Source organism: Callorhinus ursinus, unplaced genomic scaffold (assembly GCF_003265705.2).
Source record: "Callorhinus ursinus isolate GAN/ISIS: 27379988/994484 unplaced genomic scaffold, GSC_fseal_2.0 scaffold12, whole genome shotgun sequence".
NCBI lineage: Eukaryota > Metazoa > Chordata > Mammalia > Carnivora > Otariidae > Callorhinus > Callorhinus ursinus.
This window is the reverse complement of record NW_027397074.1, coordinates 48120545-48148360: the sequence shown is the minus strand read 5'-3', so window position 1 is coordinate 48148360 and position 27816 is coordinate 48120545. Positions and strand designations below refer to the sequence as shown.

General features: G+C 39.9%; 1 protein-coding gene across 4 annotated transcripts in view; it reads right to left on the bottom strand.

Annotated features, from left to right (window-relative positions):
- BBS9 (Bardet-Biedl syndrome 9) overlaps positions 1-27816 on the bottom strand; it is a 474925-nt gene that overhangs the window by 85907 nt on the left and 361202 nt on the right. For all 4 annotated transcript variants that reach the window (XM_025873123.2, XM_073899047.1, XM_025873126.2 and 1 more), the window contains one exon: positions 19948-20130. In XM_025873123.2, the coding sequence (XP_025728908.1) occupies positions 19948-20130 (183 nt within the window). The remainder of the gene's footprint in view (positions 1-19947; positions 20131-27816) is intronic.

Below are 27816 nucleotides of genomic sequence, written 5' to 3'. Positions count from 1 at the left end.
ATCTTGCCTGGTATTTTCTGGGCATGGTTCCTCATCTGTAAACTGGAACTAGTAGTCCTGAGACAAGGATGTGAGTGCAAATAGTTTATCCAAGAGCTGATCCAAGAAGTACCAGGGGTGAGTGAGGAAGTGAGATTGGGAAGGGGGGAAAAGCCAGTAAACTGTGCTGTCAAGCAATTACCATTAAAGGCAACTGTGCAACCCTGTTGGACTACTCTGGGAGATTGTGCATAACATACCTTGGACTTTCCTGGTCAGAGGGACAAGGGAGCTAGGGTATTAATCTACCAACTCCCACCAGTCACTGACTGAACACAGTGGCTGTACAGCCTCTGCCAAACAGGAAGAGTACTCGGGCAAAAAGCTGTACATGTTAAGAAGGCAGAAGCTTTCAGGAATGGTGGGAAGTGAAGAGATATGGGCAGATCACACATAGCATCTGCTACAACCCCCTACTTCAAAGATGCATAGGATTAAATGGGGTAACATATGTAGAGTCCTTGGCCAATACATAATACTTAATAATGCTCAATAAGAGTTAATTTTCTAACATTATTTTGAATTGTGGGAAGCAGGCCTATCTCTCTCTCTCTCTCTACTTCTCCCTCTGTATGTGTGTGTGATTCCTCTCCTTTTTTCTCTACAAATCAGGGAAATCCTCTAATTAGTGAAGTTTACAGGCCTTGGTTCTAAGATTGCTAAAAACTATATAGAAATATTTATAACCTTGAATTTAGAACAAATGGGTTAGAATGCAACTAACCATTGCCATTAAGCCACAGAAATTAGATTTTATTTCCAGGAAAGTGGAAAGTCTCACTACTCTCAAGGCAGAAAGTGAAGCATATTCCTGTTAACGATACCAGTGATTTCCTCTGCATATTCATATTCACTGTGGTGAGAGGGAAGACCTGGGTTCCTACAGTTCTCATAAATGACATATAGGGAAATTTAAACTCAGATTTCATAACTGTGTTATGCAATCTGCCAGATTAAAAGTGGTATCAATAGGTACTCAACCTTCATTACTTCTCACAGCTTATTTGTGGCTTTCTCTTCAAAAAGCAGCAACTAATAAGATTTTTTTTCCTATTTATGTGAAATCTGCTTCTGGTCAAGGATGTCGGCTCCAAATGGAAAACCAAGGCCCTTCCTTTTTCAATAACTTCCTGTCCCCAACTCAAACTACTCAGAGGTTTCCTGTTAATAAAAAATGACTATAATTATAATTGTTAGTCTGTACTTAACAATTACATTCCATCAATTCCAGGAGTTTCCTCCCCCCACCCCAATTTTAACATCTCTGAAATAGGGATGTATCTTATCTAACAACTGCTGGCTTCCAGGCTCCAATAATGCTACCGTTGTCAGTGTCTGTGTATGCACAGCCTTTGTCCCAGCTATTCTTATATTGTCACTTCAACTGACATAGGTGCAATGCTCAGACTCCCCTATTGAACTGTCATTTAAAATATCTTTAAAAATTATGCTATGACTCACTGAATAAAAAAGGTGGAATGGGGCAGTAGGAAGTATAAATTTGAAATCAGTGAAGCAAATATTTACGACAGAAGAATGACAACAATTCATATTTTCTTGCAAAAGCTAAGTGCTTTCCAGGATGTAAGACAAGAAGATACAGATAGAAGAAATCTTTTATGTTTTGTTACTGAGATACATGCACTCAGGTTACATCCTATGCCAAGCCATACAACTGAAGCAGGAGAAATTACCAAATCCCTGGAAGAGAAGTGGTTTGATTAATTAATGTATCACACAGAACTACTGTTCAAGCAATAAACATCAATTTGCCTAAAATTTCCTGCTAACTCTGGATGGAAGCTACTTAACTTCAGCAATATCTGATTCAACTGAGAGCAAAAAATAAAGCTTTGAGCTTAGTCAAAAGGGAAAGTATTTAAAACGGATATAAGAGGCTCTGACAAAAGTCGGGAAGGCAATAGTGGCACGCTCTGAAATGCTGCATCAACAAGCCTCTTCATGGGTGCCTGGGTGGCTCATTCATTAAGCATCTGCCTTCTGCTCAGGTCATGATCCCAGGGTCCTGGGATCGAGCCCCGCATCGGGCTCCCTGCTCTGCAGGAAGCCTGCTTCTCCCTCTCCCACTCCCCCTGCTTGTGCTCCCTCACTCACTGTGTCTCTCTCTGTCAAATAAATAAATAAAATCTTAAAAAAAAAAAAGCCTCTTTGTGGCACACAGGTCACACACATGGCACATAGGACAATGCTACATGGAAAAACATGGATAGCAATGACATGTAGAGTTGAAAGATGAGTTAAGAGAATCGAATTTTGAATGTGAAGAAGTGTCAAGAACACTTAAACCAATTTATGTTGCCTGATTCAGACATGAGAGCAATAGATAATAAAATATATGTCTAAAGTCTAAAAGAGCTCCTTCAATACTTATTAAAAACCTTACATGAGGGGTGTCTGGGTGGCTCAGTTGTCACGTGTCTGCCTTCGGCTCAGGTCATGGTCCCAGGGTCCTGGGATCGAGCTCCGCATTGGGCTCCCTGCTCTGCAGGAAGCCTGCTTCTCCCTCTCCCACTCCCCCTGCTTGTGCTCCCTCACTCACTGTGTCTCTCTCTGTCAAATAAATAAATAAAATATTAAAAAAAAAAACCTTACGTGACCAAAAACACTGTGTCATAGTTTAATTGACAGTGTTTTTTTTTCCTAAGTGGTCTATAAAATAATGCTACAACTTATAGCAGCTTATTGTTGAAAACCAGTAGTAGTATTAGTAACTAATAATTCTTAGATGATCATCATATTCCCGGCTCCACATTTGGTATTTTATGTATATTATCTCAATTAGTCCTTACAGGAATCCTAAGAGGTATATAAAGGGTATCCTCATGATGCCCGCACACCTCTGACAAGTAGTTCCCAAATGAGGTCACAGATGTAATGCAATTTTTAAAAAGATTTTATTTATTTATTTGAGAGACAGAGAGAGAGAGCACAAGTGGGGTGCGGGGCAGAGAGAGAAGCAGACTCCCTGCTAAGCAGGGACCCCCCCCCCCCACCCTCGCCATCCAGATGCAGGGCTCGATTCCGGGACTCGATTCAGGGCTCGATTCAGGGTCATGACCTGAGCCAAAGCAGATGCTTAACCAACTGAGGCACCCAGGCATCCTTGTAATGCAATTTTTTAAAACATGGTTTAGCACCTCTGTACATATAGTAGTAGTAATATTTTGGTCAGTATACATAACTAAACATCAAAACCCTGAATCTGAAAATGATGATGGAGACACCCAAGGGAGGTTCAGTATGTGGTCTACTTCACTGAGACCAACAAGCAAAGTAATTTTCAGTTACTTTGTGTGAAAACTAGAATTTGGATCATGTCTTCTTGAGGAAGAAAAATCTTGGTATATATTTTTTTCATTAAATGTTTATTGTGTTTCAGTCAATCATTTGTAGTAGGCCACAGCCAAACCGAATTATGCAATACAGATAATATAGTACAAGAAAGGATATACCTGCAATGCAAAAAGAAACTCCATGTGCAACAGCTCCTCAGATGCTGACGTGGCCCCGCTCCCAGCCTAACTGTGGGAAAGGCAGTGAGCCTCTGGTTCTAAACACCTCTGAACTGGCAGAGTCCCCGCCCTGCACAAACTGTGTTTTCCATCAAACTCTGGGCATGCCTTCATAAGAAAGGCACTAGAGAGCCAAGTTCACTCACTTTCTTCATCTCATGTTCTTCCTCTCTACCATTTGTTTACTGGTTCAGTAGGAATATAAAGTGAAAGCAAACTGAAATAAAATCTGAATAGCCAGACCTCTCTTCAAAGCAGAGCCAGTCCTTAGGGTCTGGTCTAGTTCACCACTGTACAGATAAGGAAACCAATGCTTAGAGAGTTTCATAATTTGCTTAAGGACATAGAGCTAGTTAAGTATTTGCTCAAAAAAAAAAAAGTATCTGAACCCCAGTCTGACACAATATTCTATTCAACTGATATACCACAGTTTGTACTTTCCAACTGTTAGCATTTAGGTTGCTTTCAGTATTTCATAATTATAAAAATAAACATGGTACCAAATGGATTTTAGTTTACTACTTTTAGTGCATTAACTTAGATTAGCAGTACCAAGTGTTAGATTTGTTTTGTGACTCCGCCTTTTCCTAGTGACCCACGACCCTCTGGAAAGCCTATAGCTTCAGAAATAGGTGGGTATGTCTATTTTACTTCATGTCTCTCAGCACTATTTATTATCAAGTTTGACTAAATCAATATAGGTGAGGTGTACCTAATAATTGTTTTCACTTGCATATATTCATCACTGGTATGATTAAAAATTTCTGTATTTACTGGTTTGAATTATAGGACATGTGAATGAATATATGTATAAATATATACATGTGTGGTGGTCTGGCTATCAATCTATCTATATCTTTTACCATCCATGCAGGAGAGATCAGGTTTCACTGTTACAGAACCCAAAAATATTTGAGGTTGCTTGCAAAAATGGGGGTGGTGAAAAATGGAAGGAGAATGCTTCCTTTTTTAATAAAACTATACAGTTGTTTGAGGAGAATCTGCAATTGTGTGGAACACTATGGAAATAAATGGGGTATCAAGCAATCCCTAGACACTTATATCCAACTATATGCTTAATTTAAGTTTTTAATTCTATAGGGATGTAGAAGAATCTGTCCTTACGTTTATTAGAATACAAGACAAGTGGGCAGCCTCCGTGGTGCAGTCGGTTAAGCAACCGACTCTTGGTTTCGGCTCAGGTCATGACCTGATGATTGTGAGATTGAGCCCTGCTTTGGGCTCCATGCTCAGTGGAGTCTGCTTGAGATTCTCTCTCTCTCTCTCTCCCTCTGCCCTTCCCCCCCAACTCACGCACACACTCTCTCTAAAATAAATAAATAAATCTTAAAAAAAAGAATACAAGATAAGCACATTGACAATTTCAGAATATATAATGAGAGCTAAATTATGTCACAGCCCCAAGTGACATTCACAAGAGAGTGGAAGCCAGAATAAATAAGAAGGGAAAGAGAACTGATCTGCCTCTAAAAGAGGGTGGACAGAGGGGTAAACAGAGGACACTGTGTTAGGTGAAGAAAAAAACACTATTAGCCGTGGCCTGATGCAAAGAAGCTGTATACCCGTGGAAAGTCAGATTTCCCAGAACGAAGTAGGAAAGCTGGGGAGTCACACAAGCTGATTTTGAGAAAGAAGATATGATGGTGCCCAGCAACTGGAAGACCTGAGTGCCTGGCAGTGGAGTCCAAACTGAACCAGGAGCAAAGAAGAGCCACAGAAAGTATGCAAGCAGACATGTGACAGAGAGTGGTGGGCTGAGTCCAGCAGTGATGTACAGGGCATACAATGCAGAGACATGAGCAGAAAGGCTACTTCAAATACAACCACAGAAAGCCAGGCAGAATAACAAGGATGCAAGCCAAGGGGGTTTCTGAGAAACATTTCCAAATGAACCACAGCAGGCCAGAGTGACCGACGAAGACTGCAGCTCTGTGTGTGGCTACAGCACAGGGGAGCACTGGTTTTAGAGGAAAGAGACCCCAATTTCCACGTGTACCTTTCTAAAACAATGCAATGTCCCAGATGTCAAACTCATCGCTTTCTAATTAGTGGATTCAAACTAAGTTGGGTAAAGGTATTTTAAGGAAATCAAATTAATATAAATATACTTCTGGGGCACCTGGGTGGCTCAGGTCATGATCTGAGGGTCCTGGGATCGGGGCCCTGCGTCATCGGGCTCCCTCTTCAGCTGGGAGCCTGCTTCTCCCTCTCCCACTGCTGCTCATCCTGCTTGTGTTCTCTCTCTCTCAAATAAATAAATAAAATCTTTAAAAAAAAAATACACTTTTAGCCAGGATCAAATCAGTGGGCATTATGAGGATGATGATGATCTTTATTTTCCTCACTGTGGTTGTGTGAATTCACTTATTTATTTATATTTAAACCACACCTTGCTTCACAAACGTTTTGGGGTGGCATACAGTGAGAGTGAAGCTTCAATTAATCAATTCTTTGTACATTTATCTAGTATCTCTATTCTTGAATGTATAAATAATATTAAATGTATCCATTAAAGTGCTGTTTCATATCTAATATACTTTCTTTTTAAGATTTTATTTATTTATTTGAAAGAGAGAGACACAGCGAGAGAGGGAACACAAGTAGGGGGAGTGGGAGAGGGAGAAGCAGGCTTCCCGCCGAGCAGGGAGCCCGATGCGGGCCTCGATCCCAGGACTCTGGGATCATGACCTGAGCTGAAGGCAGATGCTTAACGACTGAGCCACCCAGGGGCCCCCGTATCTGATATACTTAAGAGAAGTTTAAAAAATTACACATCACCACTTGTATACTGTATTCTACTTGGCTGCTATTCTGATGTATTCCAATTTTTATTTATTTATTTTTCTAATTGATTTATTGTTATGTAAATCACCATACATTACATCATTAGTTCTTTTTTTTTTTTTAAAGATTTTATTTATTTATTTGAGAGACAGGGAATGAGAGATAGAGAGCATGAGAGGGAAGAGGGTCAGAGGGAGAGGCAGACTCCCTGCTGAGCAGGGAGCCCGATGTGGGACTCGATCCCGGGACTCCAGGATCATGACCTGAGCTGAAGGCAGTCGCTGAACCAACTGAGCCACCCAGGCGCCCCTACATCATTACTGCTAGATGTAGTGTTCCATGATTCATTGTTTCCACATAAAACCCAGTGCTCCACGCAGAACGTGCCCTCTTTAATACCCATCACCAGGCTAACCTATCCCCCCACTCCCCTCCCCTCTAGAAACCTCAGTTTGTTTTTCAGAGTCCATCGTCTCTCATGGTTCGTCTCCCCCTCCGACTTACTCCCCTTCATTCTTCCCCTCCTGCTATCTTCTTCTTCTTCTTTTTTCATAACATATCCTGCATTATTTGTTTCAGAAGTACAGATCTGTGATTCAACAGTCTTGCACAATTCACAGCGCTCACCATAGCACATAACCTCCCCAATGTCTATCACCCAGCCACCCCCTCCCTCCCACCCCCCACCACTCCAGCAACACTCAGTTTGTTTCCTGAGATAAAGAATTCCTCATATCAGCGAGGTCATATGATACATGTCTTTCTCTGATTGACTTATTTCACTCAGCATAACACCCTCCAGTTCCATCCACGTCGTTGCAAATGGCAAGATCTCATTCCTTTTGATGGCTGCACACTATTCCATTGTGTATATATACCACATCTTCTTTATCCATTCATCTGTCGATGGACATCTTGGATCTTTCCACAGTTTGGCTACTGTGGACATTGCTGCTATAAATATTGGGGTGCACGTACCCCTTCGGATCCCTACATTTGTATCTTTGGGGTAAATACCCAGTAGTGCAATTGCTGGATCGTACGGTAGCTCTATTTTCGACTGTTTGAGGAACCACCATACTGTTTTCCAGAGTGGTTGCACCAGCTTGCATTCCCACCAACAGTGTAGGAGGGTTCCCCTTTCTCCACATCCCTGCCAACATCTGTCGTTTCCGGACTTGTTAATTTTAGCCATTCTGACTGGTGTGAGGTGGTATCTCATTGAGATTTTGATTTGGATCTCCCCGATGCTGAGCGATGTTGAGCACTTTTTCATGTGTCTGCTGGCCATTTGGATGTCTTCTTTGGAAAAATGTCTGTTCATGTCGTCTGCCCATTTCTTGATTGGATTATTTGTTCTTTGGGTATTCAGTTTGATAAGTTCTTTATAGATTTTGGATACTAGCCCTTTATCTGATATGTCATTTGCAAATATTTTCTCCCATCCTGTCGGTTGTCTTTTGGTTTTGTGGACTGTTTCTTTTGCTGTGCAAAAGCTTTTTCTCTTGATGAAATCCCAATAGTTCATTTTTGCCCTTGCTTCCCTTGCCTTTGGCAATGTTCCTAGGAAGAAGTTGCTGCAGCTGAGGTCGAAGAGGTTGCTGCCTGTGTTCTCCTTTAGGATTTTGATGGACTGCTGTCTCACGTTTAGGTCTTTCAACCATTTGGAGTCTATTTTTGTGTGTGGTGTAAGGAAATGGTCCAGTTTCATTCTTCTGCATGTGGCTGTCCAATTTTCCCAACACCATTTGTGGAAGAGACTGTCTTTTTTCCATTGGACATTCTTTCCTGCTTTGTCAAAGATGAGTTGACCATAGAGTTGAGGGTCCATTTCTGGGCTCTCTATTCTGTTCCATTGATTGATGTGTCTGTTTTTGTGCCAGTACCATACTGTCTTGATGATGACAGCTTTGTAATAGAGCTGGAAGTCCGGAATTGTGATGCCGCCAGCTTTGCTTTTCTTTTTCAACATTCCTCTGGCTATTCGGGGTCTCTTCTGCTTCCAAACAAATTTTAGGATTATTTGTTCCATTTCTTTGAAAAAAAGCGGATGGTATTTTGATGGGGATTGCATTGAATGTGTAGATTGCTCTAGGTAGCATTGACATCTTCACAATGTTTGTTCTTCCAATCCATGAGCATGGAACGTTTTTCCATTTCTTTGTGTCTTCTTCAATTTCTTTCATGAGTATTTTATAGTTTTCTGAGTACAGATCCTTTGCCTCTTTGGTTAGATTTATTCCTAGGTATCTAATGGTTTTGGGTGCAATTGTAAATGGGATAGACTCCTTGATTTGTCTCTCTTCTGTCTTGTTGTTGGTGTATAGGAATGCCACTGATTTCTCTGCATTGATTTTATATCCTGCCACTTGACTGAATTCCTGTATGAGTTCTAGCAGTTTTGGGGTGGAGTCTTTTGGATTTTCCACATACAGTATCCTATCATCTGCAAAGAGTGAGAGTTTGACTTCCTCTTTGCCGATTTGGGTGCCTTTGATTTCTTTTTGTTGTCTGATTGCTGTGGCTAGGACTTCTAATACTATGTTGAATAGCAGTGGTGAGAGTGGACATCCCTGCCGTGTTCCTGACCTTAGGGGAAAAGCTCTCAGCTTTTCCCCATTGAGAATGATATTCGCTGTAGGTTTTTCATAGATGGCTTTTATGATATTGAGGTATGTGCCCTCTATCCCTATACTCTGAAGAGTTTTGATCAAGAAAGGATGCTGTACTTTGTCAAATGCTTTTTCTGCATCTATTGAGAGGATCATATGATTCTTGTTCTTTCTTTGTTAACGTATTGTATCACGTTGATTGATTTGCGGATGTTGAACCAGCCTTGCAGCCCAGGGATAAATCCCACTTGGTCGTGGTGAATAATCCCTTTAATGTACTGTTGGATCCTATTGGCTAGTATTTTGGTGAGAATTTTTGCATCCAAGTTCATCAAGGATTTTGGACTGTAGTTCTCCTTTTTGATGGGGCCTTTGTCTGGTTTTGGGATCAAGGTAATGGTGGCCTCATAAAATGAGTTTGGAAGTTTTCCTTCCATTTCTATTTTTTGGAACAGTTTCAGGAGAATAGGTATTAATTCTTCTTTAAATGTCTGATAGAATTCCCCTGGGAAGCCATCTGGCCCTGGGCTTTTGTTTGTTGGGAGATTTTGGATGACTGCTTCCATTTCCTTAGTGGTTACAGGTCTGTTCAGGTTTTCTATTTGTTTCTGGTTCAATTTTGGTAGTTGATACATCTCTAGGAATGCACGCATTTCTTCCAGGTTATCTAATTTGCTGGCATAGAGTGGCTCATAATATGTTCTTAGAATTGTTTGTATTTCTTTGGTGTTGGTTGTGATCTCTCCTCTTTCATTCATGATTTTGTTGATGTGGGTCATTCCTCTTTTCTTTTTGATAAGTCTGGCCAGGAGTTTATCAATCTTGTAATTCTTTCAAAGAACCAGCTCCTAGGTTCGTTGATCTGTTCTACTGTTCTTTTGGTTTCTAGTTCATTGATTTCTGCTCTGATCTTTATGATTTCTCTTCTCCTGCTGGGTTTAGGCTTTATTTGCTGTTCTTTCTCCAGCTCCTTTAGGTGTAGGGTTAGGTTGTGTATTTGAGACCTTTCTTGTTTCTTGAGAAAGGCTTGTATTGCTATATACTTTCCTCTCAGGACTGCCTTTGCTGCATCCCCAAGATTTCGAACAGTTGTGTTTTCATTTTCATTGGTTTCCATGAATTTTTTTAATTCTTCTTTAATTTCCTGGTTGACCCATTCATTCCTTAGTAGGATGCTCTTTAGCCTCCATGCATTTGAGTTCTTTCCAACTTTCCTCTTGTGATTGCGTTCTAGTTTCAAAGCATTGTGGTCTGAAAATATGCAGGGAATGATCCCAATCTTTTGGTACCGGTTGAGACCTGATTTGTGACCTAGGATATGATCAATTCTGGAGAATGTTCCATGGGCGCTAGAGAAGAATGTGTATTCCGTTGCTTTGGGATGGAATGTTCTGAATATGTCTGTGAAGTCCGTTTGGTCCAGTGTGTCATTTAAAGTTTTTATTTCCTTGTTGATCTTTTGCTTAGCTGATCTGTCCATTTCAGTCAGGGGGGTGTTAAAGTCCCCCACTATTATTGTATTGCTGTCAATGTGTTTCTTCTCTTTTGTTATTAATTGCCTTATATAATTGGCTGCTCCCACATTAGGGGCATAGATATTTACAATTGTTAGATCATCTTGTTGGATAGAGCCTTTAAGTAGGATATAGTGTCCTTCCTCATCTCTTATTACAGTCTTTGGTTTAAAATCTAGTTTGTCTGATATAAGGATTGCCACCCCAGCTTTTTTTGGTGTCCATTAGCATGGTAAATGGTTTTCCACCCCCTCACTTTCAATCTGGAGGTGTCTTTGGGTCTAAAATGAGTCTCTTGCAGACAGCATATTGATGGGTCTTGTTTTTTAATCCAATCTGATAGCCTGTGTCTTTTGATTGGGGCTTTTAGCCCATTTACATTCAGGGTAACTATTGAAAGGTATGAATTTAGTGCCATTGTATTGCCTGTAAGGTACTTTGACTGTATATTGTCTCTGTTCCTTTCTGATCTGTGCTGCTTTTAGTCTCTCTCTTTGCTTAGAGGACCCCTTTCAATATTTCCTGGAGGCCTGGTTTCGTGTTTGCAAATTCCTTTAGTTTTTGTTTGTCCTGGAAGCTTTTTATCTCTCCTTCAATTTTCAATGAGAGCCTAGCTGGATATAGTATTCTTGGCTACATATTTTTCTCGTTTAGTGCTCTGAAGATATCATTCCAGTCCTTTCTGGCCTGCCAGGTCTCTGTGGATAGGTCTGTTGCCAATCTAATGTTTCTACCATTGTAGGTTACATATCTCTTCTCCCGAGCTGCTTTCAGGATTTTCTCTTTGTCTCTGAGACTCGTAAGTTTTACTATTAGATGTCGGGGTGTTGACCTATTTTTATTGATTTTGAGACGGGTTCTCTTTGCCTCCTGGATTTTGATGCCTATTTCCTTCCCCACATTAAGGAAGTTCTCTGCTATTATTTGCTCCAATATACATTCTGCCCCTCTCTCTTTCTTCTTCTTCTGGGATCCCAATTATTCTAATGTTGTTTCGTCTTATCGTATCGCTTATCTCTCGAATTCTGCCCTCGTGATCCTGTAGTTGTTTCTCTCTCTTTTTCTCAGCCTCTTTATTTTCCATCATTTGGTCTTCTATATCACTGATTCTCTCTTCTACCTCATTTATCCTAGCAGTTAGTGCCCCCATTTTTGATTGCACCTCATTAATAGCCTTTTTGATTTCGACTTGGTTAGATTTTAGTTCTTTTCTTTCTCCAGAAAGGGTTTCTCTAATAACTTCCACACCTTTTTCAAGCCCAGCTAGTATCTTTACAGTCATGATTCTGAACTCTAGGTCCGACATCATACTAATGTCCGTATTGAGTAGGTCCCTGGCTGACGGTACTATCTCTTGTTCTTTTTGCTGAGGTGATTTTTTTCGTCTTGTCATTTTGTCCAGAGGAGAATAGATGAATGAGAGAACAAAATGCCAACAGGTTAAGAACGTCCCCAGCAAATATACTCTATACAAATTAGAAAAGACTTGAAACCAGGGGAAAAGAAAGGGAAAGAAAGAAAAAAGAAAGAGAAAAGAAAGAGAAAAGAAAGAAAAAAACCCCAAAAAGATAAAGATTAAAAACAAAAACAGAACAATACAAAAAAACCCGAATATGATCAAATATGATCAGGCTAGTGCATAGATCAGTGCCACACACTAGATTTTGGGTATATTTTGGTCTGTCAGAAAAAAGTGCCTCCTAAAATTTTAAAGGAAGAAAGACTTATATATGTACAAAATAAGGGTTGATACAACGAAGGGATGGAAGATGACTGTAAAGATGAAAATTATAAAAGATTTTATAAAAGGAATTGATACGATAAGAAATTTGAAAAAAGAAAGAAGAAGATTCAAAAAAAAAGGGAGAGAATGTAATCAGGCAGGAGACTAGAACAAAGGCATACACTAGTGATTTAGGGTATATTTTGATCTGTTAGAAGAAACTGTATCTCAAAATTTTAAAGAGAGAACAACTTATATATATATGCCAAAAATAAGGGTAACTACTATGAAGGGATAAAATATGACTCTAAAAATGAAAATAAAAAATGTTTTTTTAAAAAAAAGGGATTGATAAGATGTTGGTTGAAAAAGGGAAAAAGAGAAATTAAAAAAACAGTTAAAAAAATTAACTTTGAAAAACTAATGAATCCTGGTAAGAAAAAGCCATGAATTCTATGTGCAGTATTCCCCTAGCGCTGGAGTTCTCCCGTTCTCCTTGATCGGTAAACTTGGTCTTGGCTGGCTGTTCGTGCTGCTCTTCTGGGGGAGGGGCTTGTTGCCGTGGTTCCCAAATGTCTTTGCCGGAGGCGGAATTGCCCCGCCCTTGTCGGTCCCAGCTAAGCAAGCTGCTCGGGTTTGCTCTCAGGAGCTTTTGTTCCCTGCAAGTTCTCGGTACAGCTTTGGAGGAGGACAGTGAAAATGGCGGCCTCCCAATCTCCGCCCCAGAGGAGGCAAGAACTCGGGGCTCCGCTCCTCAGTGCGCCCCCAGAGAAAAGCAGTCAGTCACTCCCGTGTCCCCGGTCTCCAGCCGCACTCCGTGCTCACCGGGCCTGTGACCAATCGTTTCTATCTCTGGCACCCGACCCCGTGTGGAGTCTCCAAACCCAGCAGATCCCTGCGGTGCGCTCACGCACCGCTCCTCCCGGGGGAGGGAGGGGAGTCTCCCCTGGCTCTGCCGCTTGTTGGGTCCCTGCTGGAGGAGCAGTGGCCCGACTGGACCGCGGATCACAGTTTATGGCCACCCCGAGCTGAGAGCCCGCGCCTCGGTTCCGTCTCTGCAGCCGGCTTCCCTTCTCCGATACCCAGGAGCTCTACTGCACTCAGGCACCCCCGGTCTTTCTGTGACCCCGAGGGTCCTGAGACCACACTGTCCCACGAGGGTTTCACCCCCCGCTTAGCCACTGGAGCGACGTCCCTCCGCGGAGCCGACTTCTAAAAGTTCCGATTTTGTGCTCCGCGGCTCTATCACTTGCTAGAAGCGGCCGACGGAGGTCCCCTCACCTGCCGTCTATCCTCCCGAATATCGCCTCAGATTCACTTCTCCGTACGTCCTACCTTCCAGAAAGTGATCGCTTTCCTGTTCAGAGAGTTGTTGTTACTCTCCTCTTCGATCTCCTGTTGAGTTCGTAGGTGTTCAGAATGGTTTGATCCCTATTCAGCTGAATTCCTGAGACCAGACGAAATCCAGGTCTCCTACTCCTCCGCCATCTTGCTCCGCCCCGTATTCCAATTTTTAAAACAGCAAGCAAGTCATCAGAAGGCTCTGAGATATGTTATACTCAATACTGGTAAAGTAGAAAACCCTACCATTACAGAACAGCAGTTGCATGTAACTAGCAACAACACAGAGTATGTGGCCATTATGAACATGAAACTAATTCTTTCATGTTTATCTTGTTGGCTAAGATCAAGGGGATTACCAAAATATTTACTTTCTCCACTATGTTCCCATAGACAGTTTATAATTGTGATGATACTTTAACAGTCATAAAGGCCGACTTGATACTGACACCAGACTTCCTCCTTTTGTTTGCCTTTTAAGAAGAGGTCATTAATAACAGCAATGATTAGCCATCTCAGTCATCACTCAATCCAGACAGGAGGCACAATGGCCCTTATATCAAACCTGAGCTGTGACGTAGAAGCCTTCAAGCCCTGTAAGTGAGCCTTGATAAGTCTCTCCACACAATAGGATTTCCTATTATAAACATCTGTTTTCTCACATGAACCATGTTGAACATGTTAAAAATAAGTTTCTCCTTCCATATCAGTTTGTCAAAGGAATAATCAATCAAAAACTAAGGCTGAAGGTCCAAATCTCCTCCCCCAGCTGATGTAAGTTTCCACCTTAACTTTCTCGGGGGATTTGAAAGTTCAATACTAGGGAAGGTAACTGTTAAACTCTTAAGAGCACAATAAAGCTTTTCTTTTTCAAACAGTAGATAACATCTACTAAAGATACTAAATGCACTTTTAAAGAAAAGAAAAAGTAAGGCAAAATGCTACACAATGTGCCAATAATACTCCTTCTAATTCTAGGACTGTGTGTACTTAGGTCTCCAAACGGGCGCACTGTTGCTCTTTTCCTTAGAGATTCCCCTGGAGTCAGGTGGAACATAAATGAACATTTGGAGCAGAAGTCAGAGAAAGCCCATTTGGAAATAACAATATTGTTCCTCTTTGCTCTCTTGCCATCTCCTGGACTTTATGTGAAAGAATCTTAGACATCTAGCTGTTTGCTAAGAAAATGAGAAGCAGATCTGTACAGAGATCAGGAAGGGCAAAGAGGATTCATCCACATACCAACTGCAAGTGATAGTGACTACCTAGAATGCTATATTCAAAAGGATTCTGAGGTCATGTTGCTGACTCAACAGGAAAGAATTTGCGGTGATTATAATGTCTACCAAGATCATGTGAAGGGGGAGTAGCAGCACTTGCACCAGCTTATTTCCTCCCTTTTGTGTAGATGCATTCGTCTCCCTGGAGAAAGCCTGGTTATTGCACGTGTGACCAAGAAGATGATACCAGAATATCAGAAATAAGGGCTGCTAAAGCAAACACCATGGCATAACTTAATGTCAGTGTCCTACCCTTCTCTCATTAATTTGTTAATATGTGCTTGAGTTGTCAACCCAATTGACAAAACCCTTTCTCTTTTAATGATGGAGAGTACTATGCAACAGAAATTATTATGGTGAAGGAAATGTTCTATATCTGCACTTTCCAATGTGGTAGCCGCTAATGGTAGCCACACGTGGCTACTGAGCAGTTGAAATATAGCTAGTGAAATCGAGGAACTGAAACTTTAATTTTATTTCACTTTAATTTATGCAAATTTCAACTTAAATAGCCACATTTGGCAAGTAGCTAACATATCAGACAGCCAATACGTTTATGGCTAAATGTGACTGGAATCTGTTTGCTTAAAATGTTGATGTAAATCCACAAAGGATGGGATCCAACTCTGTTTTGTTTATTGAAATATGCTGAAAGCCTACAACACTGCCTGAAACATAGTAGATGCTTAATGAATACTCATTGAATGCATAAATGACTGGATAAGACTTCAAGTCAATCCTGAGGTATGTATAGTTTTGCAGCTTTTGGCTTTTATACAACATTATGAGAGGGAGATATATGTCCTATCACAATTAAACACTCTCTCAGACTCAAACCAGTAACCCAGCCCTCACTGACCTAAGTAAAGATAATATTTTCCACAGAGCTTCAAACAGATAAAGGGTCATTAGATACATGTTTAAATTCTGCATTGCGAATACTCTGAAATCTCCTCAGCCCCTAACCTGAAAGTAAGAAAACAATTCATTTTAGAATTGACCCATCAGGTACTCTGAGAGAATACACTATTTGGGGCAACACTTCTCTATCATGACAGGAAGATGGCAGGGACAATATCATATTTATTATCAAATCCACTGATGGAACTGAGTTTAAGAGCTCTTTTTGGAGATGACAAAGAAAACACTTAATGTCTTTCTTAAAGTGAAGGGAAATATCCCTAAAAAAAACACATTTGGCATATGAACTTTCAGCACCTTGGAAAAGTCACGTGTAATATTCCACAATACCGGCATTTATTTGCGCCAAAACAGTTATGAGAAGTGGCAAAAACAGAAAAGCATCACTAAAGAAACAGATCAAAGAAAACAATGATGAATTCTGTTCCAAATGAGATTGTATTTAAAAAAAAAAAAACTACTGATAATATAGTGTGAAGCACATTCCTTTTCATTAGTAATAATAAATTCTAAATATTTTTGCTTTGTGAATCCAATGCCAGTAAGAAAATATTCCAGAGGGAACTAGGGCATTTTGCTTGCCTTTGTGACACATGCCATCTCAATAACAACGCAACAAACCATTATGCAGTGCTATTTGAAACATAAATAAAACCTCTTCTGAGTACTTTCTTCCTCCTCTCAATACTTGTGGGGACATCTGACCTTGAACTGAGAGTCTCTTCTGAAAATGTTGTCCACATGTCTGAAGTTCTCCCCCTCACACATGTACTCTGCCATCCACTTTCAACCAAACCATCTAAATTACATTCAGATTTTTGTGGTATCATAATAACTTCAATATGGGATATATTTTCAACATTCTGGTCAGAGACTCCTTTCTTCCCCGCCTCACCCTCCCTCCAAGTTATTTCAGGTTTGCATATTTCATTTTCACATCTCAGTGGGATACCCATCACATAACATTTATTTGTGAGGTCTAAAGGCATAATGTGGAGGATTGTGAACTAGCATGTCAAAACCACATACTGCATGCGTACGTCTTAAAGAATGAAAAAAGATTCCTTTTTTCCCCAGACATATAAGCTGTCTCAACAGTATAAGTCCAAAGTGAATACCACAACCTAATTAAAGATGAAGAGCATAACAAGCAGTATTAAAATGTCTTTCTTGATTCATTCTTCTCCAAGTTATGTTTTTATCAAATGTCCTGTCTCATTAATGACTTCGATAGACATAACGAGTATACACACCTTCTAATCTCACCACATTCAGAAGAAAGTTGAAAGAATTTTCCCCACCCTGCTTTGGGAGGTATGACAGCAGAGAACCCGGTGGTAGGGCAGAAAGCAGCTTTGAAAAGACGCCTCGTCCATTCACCTGCTTACAGGGATGAACATACTACATACTCCCAGCAAATGAGGCTGTTTTTAAAGATCTCTAGATTTGGAACTACCACAATCTCTCTGGGGACTCAATCCCTACATTTGAGAACCTTTATTTCAAGGAAGTTCTTCCTCTGGGTCTAATCACACTTCAGGAGCATGAGAGCTGTGCAGTCGCACAGGGCTCGAGGTTCAGAAGGGCCCCACACTTGAATTAATGCTTTGCCGTCGCCATCTTGAAATTCTTAATAATGTTATCTTTGAACTTGTGTTTTGTAAGTGAAGTCCGATGGGACAGTGAAGTGTGTGTGAGAAGGGAAGACATGCCCAATATGCGTGGCCTTCTCCCTTTCTGCTCCATAAGCTTAGAATTCCACGGCCCCTGAATGAGTGGGAGTCAGGGAGACTCAAAGCAAGAACAAGGAAGGCGTGTTACATCTAGACTGATTAAGTGAGGCACTGACAGCCCTTCAAGGCTTTTCATTTGCACCAAAACTTGTTTTGAATGAAGAAAGAAACAGGAATGACTAAGGCAGTCCATTATACTCCTGTTACTTCCCTGTATTATCCAACTATTACACTGAAAACGGTAACAGAAGGAAGGGGAAATAGAGCAACACAGAGCTCCTTTTCCTTTCTCTCCTTCCTTACTCATCAGTAAGCTGAAGGTGGAAAGTGTTGGTAGATGTGTGCATATCAAGAAGTGAAATAAAAACAGTTAATTTTGTGCAGTGATTCACAAGTTCTTTAAGAACAAAATGCATAGGCATGTATGAGCTACAAAATACAAATTACATAATTTTGGTGATTCTGCATAGAGGGTCAATGCTCTTACATTTGTATTAAAACTGGCATTGCATACTAAAGATTGAGGGTAAAATTCATGCTAACAACTTAAATTTTTAATTTTTCTTCATTAAGAACATAAAATAGCAAATAAAGCACCATGATGAGAGAGAGATGGCAGAAAGTAAAAAGCTTTGTTTTAGTACCTGTTTTAACAACACTTCAGCACTTTTCTCTACTTTTTGAACAGCAGATCTACATTTTCATTTTGCACTGGGCCCTGTAAGTTATATAGCTGGCCCTGCCCTGATCCTTCATGCTCCAGATTATATCTACTACCTTTGTTCTGCCAAGTCAGCTCTTAGTAGCTTTCACCCTTCTCTCCAGTCATTCACCCAACAAATATTGACTGTGCTATGGTCAGGCATTGTGCCAGATGCTGAGAAAATAAAAATGCGTAAGATATAATTCCACTCTATTCCATTATCTCATTTAATTCTTATTCAATATTGCATAGGTCCTATTATTGCTTCCAGCTTAGAGCTACAGAAGTAGAGATTTAGAACAGCTAGAAAACCTGATCAGAAGGCATCAAGTGGTGGAACCAGGAACTGAGGCCACCCACATCTTTCTGACTGCTAAATCTGAGTTCATAGTTATCATTCTTGCTAATACACTCCTAATTGTATTGTTTTCTATTACTACAATGTCCCTATTTCTAGCGTCTCAAAAATCAATTTTAGCAGTAATTTTATTTTCTCAATCTAGGAAAAAGGTGTACTCTAAATTTTTTTGCAATTTATTTATTAGTATTTTGTTTAGGACATAAAATATAGTTTGATTTTTTTTTTCATCTGACAATCCTTAGAAAATTACATTCAACTGACAAAGCCTGTGATTTTCAAAATCTTGTTCATGACTTTGTTTGTTAAAATACAGTGCATTGGTTAAAAACATATGCTTTGAAAGCAGCCAGACCTGGGCCCAAATCCTGGCTCTACCACCCACTAGTTTCCAAAAGGTACTTAACCCTCAAAGCCTAAATTTTTTCATATATAAAATGGGGATGTAAACAGTACCTTAACTACCTTACCTTTGGCCATGTTTAAGATTAAATGAGATAATCCTTGTGAAACACTTAAAATATCACCTAATGCCTACCTAGTAAGCACTCAAAAATGTTAGTTTTAGTACTATTATTTTTAGTCCTATGTTCTCATAGCTGTGTTTAAAAATGGAGTTGAAATGATTTTTTTCTTGAATGGTTTCCTCCAATACAGAAAATAAGTCCAGGGGTCTCTAATTTCTAAGAAGTATATTATTTCTTTGTATATAAAAGCATGCAAAAAGTTCCCCAAAAATGACACCTGGTAGTCATATAAACCTCTAAAATTCAAGGGCTCTAAGATGTTTTTACTCATATAATCTTTCACCAAAAACTCCAAATACGAACCCTCATTTTGCCCTGTTTGGTTCTAAACTGCCTACTCAAAGGGTCAAGAGTAAAGGAGTTTATACACTATATACAAAGAACTATATAAATGTAACAAAATATTCCTGTCATTTAACAAGGCTATCTCAGCTCTCCCTAACTCTTGAAGTAACACTTAAATTTAAGAACATTGAGCAAATTAAAATGGCTGAACTGTTTTCTCTGGTGGAAAAGGAAAGGATTAGCTAATCTGAAGGTTTACTGCCATCACTCAGGCAGTCAAATGACTATTTCCCTGGCTTCTAAGTGATTGAAGAGCACATAAAAAATAGACTGGATACCACATAAAAATGGACTATATACCTATTTTTAAAATAGCTCTAGAAAAAAAGAGGCCTTTATTTGACATTTTTATTATGGTTTAAAGAAAAGAAAAACAGGATCTCGGTTAAAAAAAAAAAAAAAAAAGCCTCCATCTGATACCTTAGAAAACATGATAGCCATGCGAGATCTTCCCCAAACCACACTCTTTTCAATAATGATGGCTGTTACCACTGCAGGCTTGTGGGTCCTTACCAATTCTTGAGTATCATGCTGCAGTGGCAGAAATGCTGCTTCCAGAATAGCAACCTGGTCAGGACTAAGCTTCTGCCACAGCCCAATCAGCAGAATCACCAGATGGGTGGCACTTCTCAGCTTGGTGAATGACTGGAACAGATTGTCTTGGTTTTCCTCTACTGCATCTGCTAGAGCGATTACCTGCAAAAATGACAAACTTCAGTTAGGGATAATTTCACAATTCTTGAGCCCTCAACAAATTACATTTGGCACACTCTTGTTTTTCTTTAAAACAAATTGATGAACTTTGTCTTCCACAAACACAAGCTATGTTGAGTAATAAAATAGTTATCATTCATCTGTTCACTTCCTTCTTTAAAAAAAAAAAAATCCCTAAGGTAATTCCAAACCCATATGGCCAGGAGATGAAAATATCCATGAAATCAGCTTAATAGGGACATTGTTCGGTGTCTGCTTCACCATCAATTGACCTTCTACAATATATGATAATATAAGTAACCTCAAATACAGTTACAATAGTCTTTATTACTAGCCACAGAGATTGATTAAAAATATCAAAATAACCGCATTTGCCACATAATTTAAAATAATGACTTCATTACACACTTCAGAAAGTAACTGTCCACCTCTAATTATTATTCTTTACATGTTACAGGATGCTAGGATATCCAGTATTTCTTTATTATAACCAAAAAGTAGATAATGTTCAAACATTTGACCAATTGAGTAATGTCATTTTTAACATAAATGTCAGGCACTAGCCCACAGGGACCTGAAAGAAAAAAAAATGTTCAGGGTGTGTTAGCTTTACAATGCCAAATCTACTTAGGATAAAATTGGCAGGAGTAGAATTGGCTTTTTTTTTTTAATCCTCTTGAATAATCCTGTGGAAAAAAGAACTAAAGCAACAATTGGATGGAACATCCAAGACTGCCCATTGGTGTTTTATTTTAATGTCTTGGTGAATTTTGTGCTCATTAAAAGTAATGAACTGACTGGCCCAGAGGGTCAAGGCGTCTGACAGCCCCCAGAACAGGAATAGTAAAAGCCAGGGCAATGTGAGCTCCTTTCTATCAGTCCCTGCCAGCTTGAGGAACTAGAGCTTAGATGACTTTCAGAACTCTAATGCACATGAACCATTTGGTGATATTTCATGGCTTACTGACACTGGCCCAAAGGGCTTGTTAAAAAAATCATCATTCAAACAAGTAAGAGTTTACAGCTGTGTGGTCTCCCAAATCCCATGTAGCAACAGGGGCTGTAGGGGGACAGTCCTCAGAATATCTGGGAGATGCTGGAAAAGACATACAGGTTCGGAAAAGACAAAGCGATTGAAGGTCCTTGCCTGACAATGCTGGGCAGACCAAGATTCTTTGCCATTTGGTTGAGGGGTTGCAGGAGATAGAAAAGACAATCACAATTCACATTCAGATCTCCAGGGAGCCCTGGGAGTTTGGACCAAGGTCAGCATTACAAAAAAGTGCATTGCTTACTATGTACCTAATACGGTGCTACTTCCTTTCCATAGGTGTTCAGAAAAGCACATGATATGTTATAGTCCATAAGGATCTTATAATTTGTTGGACAGGAAACATACATACACAACCAATTAGTGGAAAGAAACATTACTGAAATAATGTCCTAACTGTGCAGAACAGAAAATAAGTGTAAAAGAAGTTAGCAAAGGGACAGATTACTATCGGCCAGAGTTAATATCCCTGAGGTCTCTTTTACTCAAATGAGGCTTGGAACTCATCCCTTCCCTATTACTTCAAGAAGTCCCCTCTAAGAGACAGAGCCACTTTCCTTAAACCAAAACACCTGGAATCATCTGCTTCTTCCCCCACCCTCACCATGATTACAACTAACTCCTATTAAAGTCTACGTTTATATTTTTTTCTTCCTGTGAGTGTTACCAATTAAGCCTCATTGTGAGGACCATCATATAATGACACAGATGCTTTATTGTTGATAAGCCCAAATCACACAGAGATCAAGGTCATAAACACCTCCTAAGTGCCAGGTATATGCAAGAATTTGCAGGAAGCACTCTAGGAAATTCAATGGCGGCAGATCTAATCTCTACCTTCAGAGAGTTTATAATGGAAAAAGGAAAAAACTTCAGAGGCAAATGTTGACATTGTAGGAAAGATCCTATGAATGATAAAGGAGAATGATATTAATATAATTGTTAGGTTAATAATAATCCCTGTAATTAAGTGAGCACAGACTACATGCCAAACATTCTGCTGTGCCATACAGGTATCAGTGCCTTCAATCCCCACACCTCCACCCACTTGGAATGATCTCTATTTTACAGATGAGGCCTCTGAGGCTCAGCAGATGTAAGGAATTTGTCCAGTACTGTTCACAGGGATGCAATGCCCATGCTTAGAAGGGCTCCGTGCTCGGTTTAATGCCCTGCTGTCTCTGTCTTGAAATTCTTCTTCTTCTTTTTTTTTTTTTTTAGAGAGAGAGCATGAGCAGGGGGAGGGGCAGAGGGAGAGAGAGAGAGAATTTAAGCAGGCTTGACACCCTGTGCAGAGCCCAACGTGGGCATGATCTCGTGACCCTGAGATCAAAACCTGAGCTGAAATCAAGAGTCGGACACTTAACCAACTGAGCCACCCAGGAGCCCCTCTGTCTTGAAATTCTAAATAATTTTATTTTTGAACTTGTGTTTTATAAGTGAAGTCAATGAAGGGATGATAGACATGCACATGAGGAGATAATGCTCATTAACTCATAGCATTAAATGTTCTTATATTTGCATTTAAAACTGGCATTGCACAATATAAGATTAATGGTTAAAATTCATGGTAACAATTTCAAATTTAAATTTCTCCTTACTTGGAATGGCATTAAATAGAAAATAAAAACACGATCAGAAGGTGTGAAAGAGAGACTACCGAAGAAAGAAAAAAGCTTTGTATTTTAGTAGTTATTTTAACAGCACTTTCTTCCGGCCTCTTAACAAGGGCCCTGCATTTTAATTATGCCCTGGGAACTGCAAGTTAAGCACTCAGCCTGACCATCACCTAGCAAGTGAGAGATCAGGATTCAAACCTTGGAGTCTCTCACTTCAAAGCCTGCATGCAACCTGAAGCACCTTCTAGGTTCAGAGAAAGGCCTTACTGATTCTGGAGCACTTTAGGAAAGAAAAGGTAGAGGAAGAAGCAGTGGTGTGCTGGAATCAACTTGTCCAGCTCCTACAGGCTCCAGAGAAAGGATGGGTCATTTGATTTTCAATTTTGTATACCAGCTGTTAAACTCAGCCATTACTAAAAATTAAGCTACATAAACTTAAAATTAAATAAGTTACAACAAAACAAAGGTAATACTCAAAACTCGTTACTTCCTAATTAGTTTACCATTGTCTAGGCCCTTGAGGTTATTTATGCTTATTGTATCTGTATGCTGGAAACACTGCAATGGTGGGTTATTGCCCATTTCTTCCCAACTTTGCATTCAGTGACCTCACACTGGTAGACCGAAATCAGCCACGGCAGAAGTATTTACAACATGAACATCAACAAATCCTCCCAACATCTCTCCTTCCCAGAGAACGAGTTGCTAAATATTTACCAGCGTGCCACTGCGAGAGGTACCTGAAATTCATCCTCAAGAAGATGTTGGGTAAGGGCGCTTTAAAAGTGCAGGAAACAACTGAACAAATGCATTAAAGCAGAAAAGTAGAGGCTGCTTGTTCAGGAAGGAGCAAATATTCCAGCTTGGGAACAGCATTTGATGGGATTAAAAAAAAAAAAGGTAATCTGGGCATCTATTGTAGAGGAAACAGAATGTCAAGGTGAAGGGCATGCACATAACACTATAGTACTGTGAGTATGGGTGTTCCCTGTTGGAGGCTGCACTCAAAGCAACTATCGATCATAGTAAACATTTGGGCATTTGGTGGGACTTAAAGTAAGGCTGTTACGCACGTTCCTCACTATCAAGGGAAAATTCTTACTAAGTGTAACAGCATGTCAGTTCACAGATCCACCCAACTTGCTAAACACAGCTGTGGTGGAAGAATGACTTCTCAGTGAGACAGCAGCCCAAGCCACAGGATCTTTCCTGAGCAAGGCCCAAAATACATCAGTCTGGGAGAAGCATCATTTCTCTAAGTTTTGGTCTTGCTGGTTATATTTCTGTGCCATTGTGGAAAGTCTGCTATCCCCAAACGGTCACAGAAATTGGAAAGAAATGGAATAAACAAGTCCTTATGTAAATTACCCCCAAGGAAAATCTTCCTGACCTAATGGCCAGCATGAAATACTAAACAGATCTCCATGTTCTCAATTTGGTTTTACATATAACAGCCAAGTTTACTTTGTTCTCCATAAGAGCCAAATGAATTTAGCAGAATTAACAAAAAGGGCTGGAAAACGTAGACCCATCAAGATTTAGATCTGTCCCACTAAGGCCTAGAGGATCTCGCTGCTCACCTGGAACTGCAAAACGAGGCCAACCAGCTGCTAGGCCTTAAATCTGAAGGAGAGTGATTTTTCAGTGCTCATCACTGGCTGTGCAAGATGTGTGTTCCCTGGTGTTCAAAAGAACTACAGAAAGGGAGGGGTTTAGGAAACAATACATGCTAACGATTTCAAGCACGAATGTGTTGATGGCCTTTGTTTTGCTTTTTCGAATTGAAGGTTTCCAAATAAAGTGGAGACCCCAAAGGACATCTATGTCCAACTGCCGTATCAGTTGATGCCAAAGTAATGAGGCAGAGGCCCAGGGAGCTGCTTGCAGGAAAATGCTCAACTCATAAAGTGAGTGTGAAATTAATCCCAAATACTTGCAGCTGCCAAGATCGGCTCTAAAATTGGTTACAGGAAAGCAGGAGCAGCAAAGCAGAGCAGACATGAATCATACTGTGTGAACACAGACACGTCCAATTCCTTCACCTAAACTCACCATCGAAGCTGCCTCCAAATCTCATGTGTGGCACACAGAACCCTATTACATTGCTGTTTAGCTGTCATTTACTGAGCGCTGACTGTGGGCCAGGCACTGTGCTAGTGCTGTTATATCCAGATTATCACTTGGTCCTCATGACTACCCTCTGAGATAGGAATTGTTGATCCCTGCAGCCCCCATTTCCAGATGAGGAAACAGAAGCTTAGTGCTCAGATGAGCTTAGCGCCCGTGGTCAGGAACTACAGCAGAGAAGTGCCAGGATTCCACTCCTGTCTCCTGATTCCCCACTGAGTGCTTTTTCTTCGGCAGTGGTACACAAATATATACAGTAGGCTCCTTAAAATAATCCAGTAGGTTTTTATCTTGATAATCAAATGAAGATACTAAGGAAAAACACTACTAATACATTATGTCCGTAACAGGCATATGTGCTTTAGTTAAATTTCCCCATTGTTGGGGCTTTTATCATGAGGTCAACTCAGGTTGAAACTTCCAGGCCAAAGTTTCTGCCCAAAGTTATGGTATAAGGAAATTAGTTCATCATTTGTAAAGGATGGGAAGTTTTTTTTCTCTTAAAAAAATGTTCCATATAATTCAAAATTAGGAAGACTTTAGAAATTCGCTATTTATTTACTATACCTGCTCCTTTAGTGAAGCTACTTTTAAAAAAGGGATGATTTATTTATTTTCTACAAATCACAGACTACAATCTTTTCAGTGGTCTAAGCAAGTTGATGTTATGTAATAATAATTGTCATCATTAACTGGGGCTTTCTAGGAGCCAGGCATTGTGCTAACCTCCTTACAGAGATTAGCTCATTTTATTCTCAAAACAATTCTATGAGGTAGAAATTATTACTGCCCCCATTTTAAAAATAAGGAGACAGAGGGGCTCCTAGGTGGCTCAGCTGGTTGAGCATCCAACTCTTGATTTTGGCTGAGGTCATGGTCTCAGGGTCCTGAGATCGAGCCCCGCATCAGGCTCCCCAGTCAGTGGGGGGTCTGCTTCTTTCATTCTCCCTCTCCCTTTGCCCTCCCTCTGCATGCACTCTCTTGCTCTAAAAATAAATAAACAAATATTTAAAAAAATAATGAGATAGAAATGCAGAAAGGGTCAAAGCAATTAGTCAGCAGCAGAGCCAGAATTTATACCCAAGCAATCTGACCCAAGAAATGTCACCAAGTAACATCACCTGCATTGACTTTCTGCCTGCACATCGATTTCATCATAGGCATATGTGGAACAAATTCTATCAGAAGCTTCCCAATGGCAGGTTTCCTCTTTGCTGATATTCTAATCCCCCCGTATGAATTAAGATAGGTTTAATTTAATAAAAGGCCAGCATGGATGAATGAGTGAAGAAAATGGAGTCATATGATAGGGGTGAGTTTATACATCAGGGCTGAATACAGCAGGCTGTGCCAGGACTGGGCCTTCCCTAGGGAGCAACTTTATGTCACTATGCAATTTACTTCCCTTTTCTAGGCTCTAGATTCATCACCTTTAAAATGTAGGGGTGGTAAATATAATCACTAACATCCAACATAGCTGTAAGTGCCAGATTCAAAAACATTTAAATTATTTTTGGATGATATGTTGTTTTGAATTATCCATGCCACTTCCTGTGTTTCTCATTTAATGTTTACTGATCTGGAGTTTTTAATCTATAAAATAACAATAAGAATAATCCTCATTTATTTTATAATTATAATCCTACAAGAATTAAATGAGAGAGGTAAAAAGATGGACAATACCAAGTGTTGGCAAGGATGTGGAAAAACTGGAACCCTCACATACCGCTAGTGGTAATGTGATATGGCTCAGTCACTTTGGAAACAGGTTGGCAGTTCCTCAGAAAGGTAAACATTGAGTTGCCATATGAGGCAGCAATTACAGTTCTAGATTTATACCTCAGAGAAATGAAAATATATGTCCACTCAAAAACTTGTTCACAAATGTTTATAGCAGCATGATTTACAATAGCCCAAAAGCAAAAACAACTCAAATGTCTGTCCATCAACTGATGAATAGATAAATTATGTGTGGCATATCTATATAATAGAATACCATTCAGCCATAAAAAGAAATGGGAGTACTTACACGTGCTACTACATGGATGAACCTTAAAAACATTCTGCTGAGTTAAAGGAGCCAGTCAGAAGGACTGCATGTTGTTATCATCTATGAGATGTCCAGAACAGGCAAATCTATAAACACTGTAAGTAGACTGGTGGTTGCTTAGGGTTGGGGGGTGGGTGGTGGACAGGAGGGAATGGAAAATGCCTCCTAATGGTTGCACAACCCCGTGAATATGCTAAAAATATTAAACTGTACACTTCAAATGAGTGAACTGTATATATATATATAAATTATTTCTCAAAAAGTTGTTAAAAATCATAACAGAAGGAAAAAGTACTGTGAAAGTATAATTCATGTAAGGTAGATAAATTAACCCAAATAAAGGCAACTTTATTTAAGCAACAATTTTGATATGTTAATGGCTATACCATATTGTAACTTGGGCTTAATGACATTCAGAATGATATAATAATCAAATAACTTTGGAGTCAATTACATATGTATGAATACTGGTAATGCTACTACTTACTAGCTGTACAACTTCGGCTTCTCTACCTTCCTCAGACTTAGTTTTCATCTATAAAATAGTATTCAATCAGTTAACATCCTTTTTATCCATTTCTAATTTGTTTGGCTCCCGGTTACTATTTCTTAATACTCTATAGTTGAGTGCTCATTTCAGTGTAGTAACATCAGGCAAATTCTACTTTTTCTGTTAGGTTAACAAAGACACTGAAAAAAGGAAGACCCTCCTCCAGTACTTGAGGCACACTACTAACTACTACCTCCTAAGGTGATGCAGGACAGCTGGTCATTCTGCAATGCTCCCTGGCCCTCTCTGTGTGGTCAACTCAATGGAATAG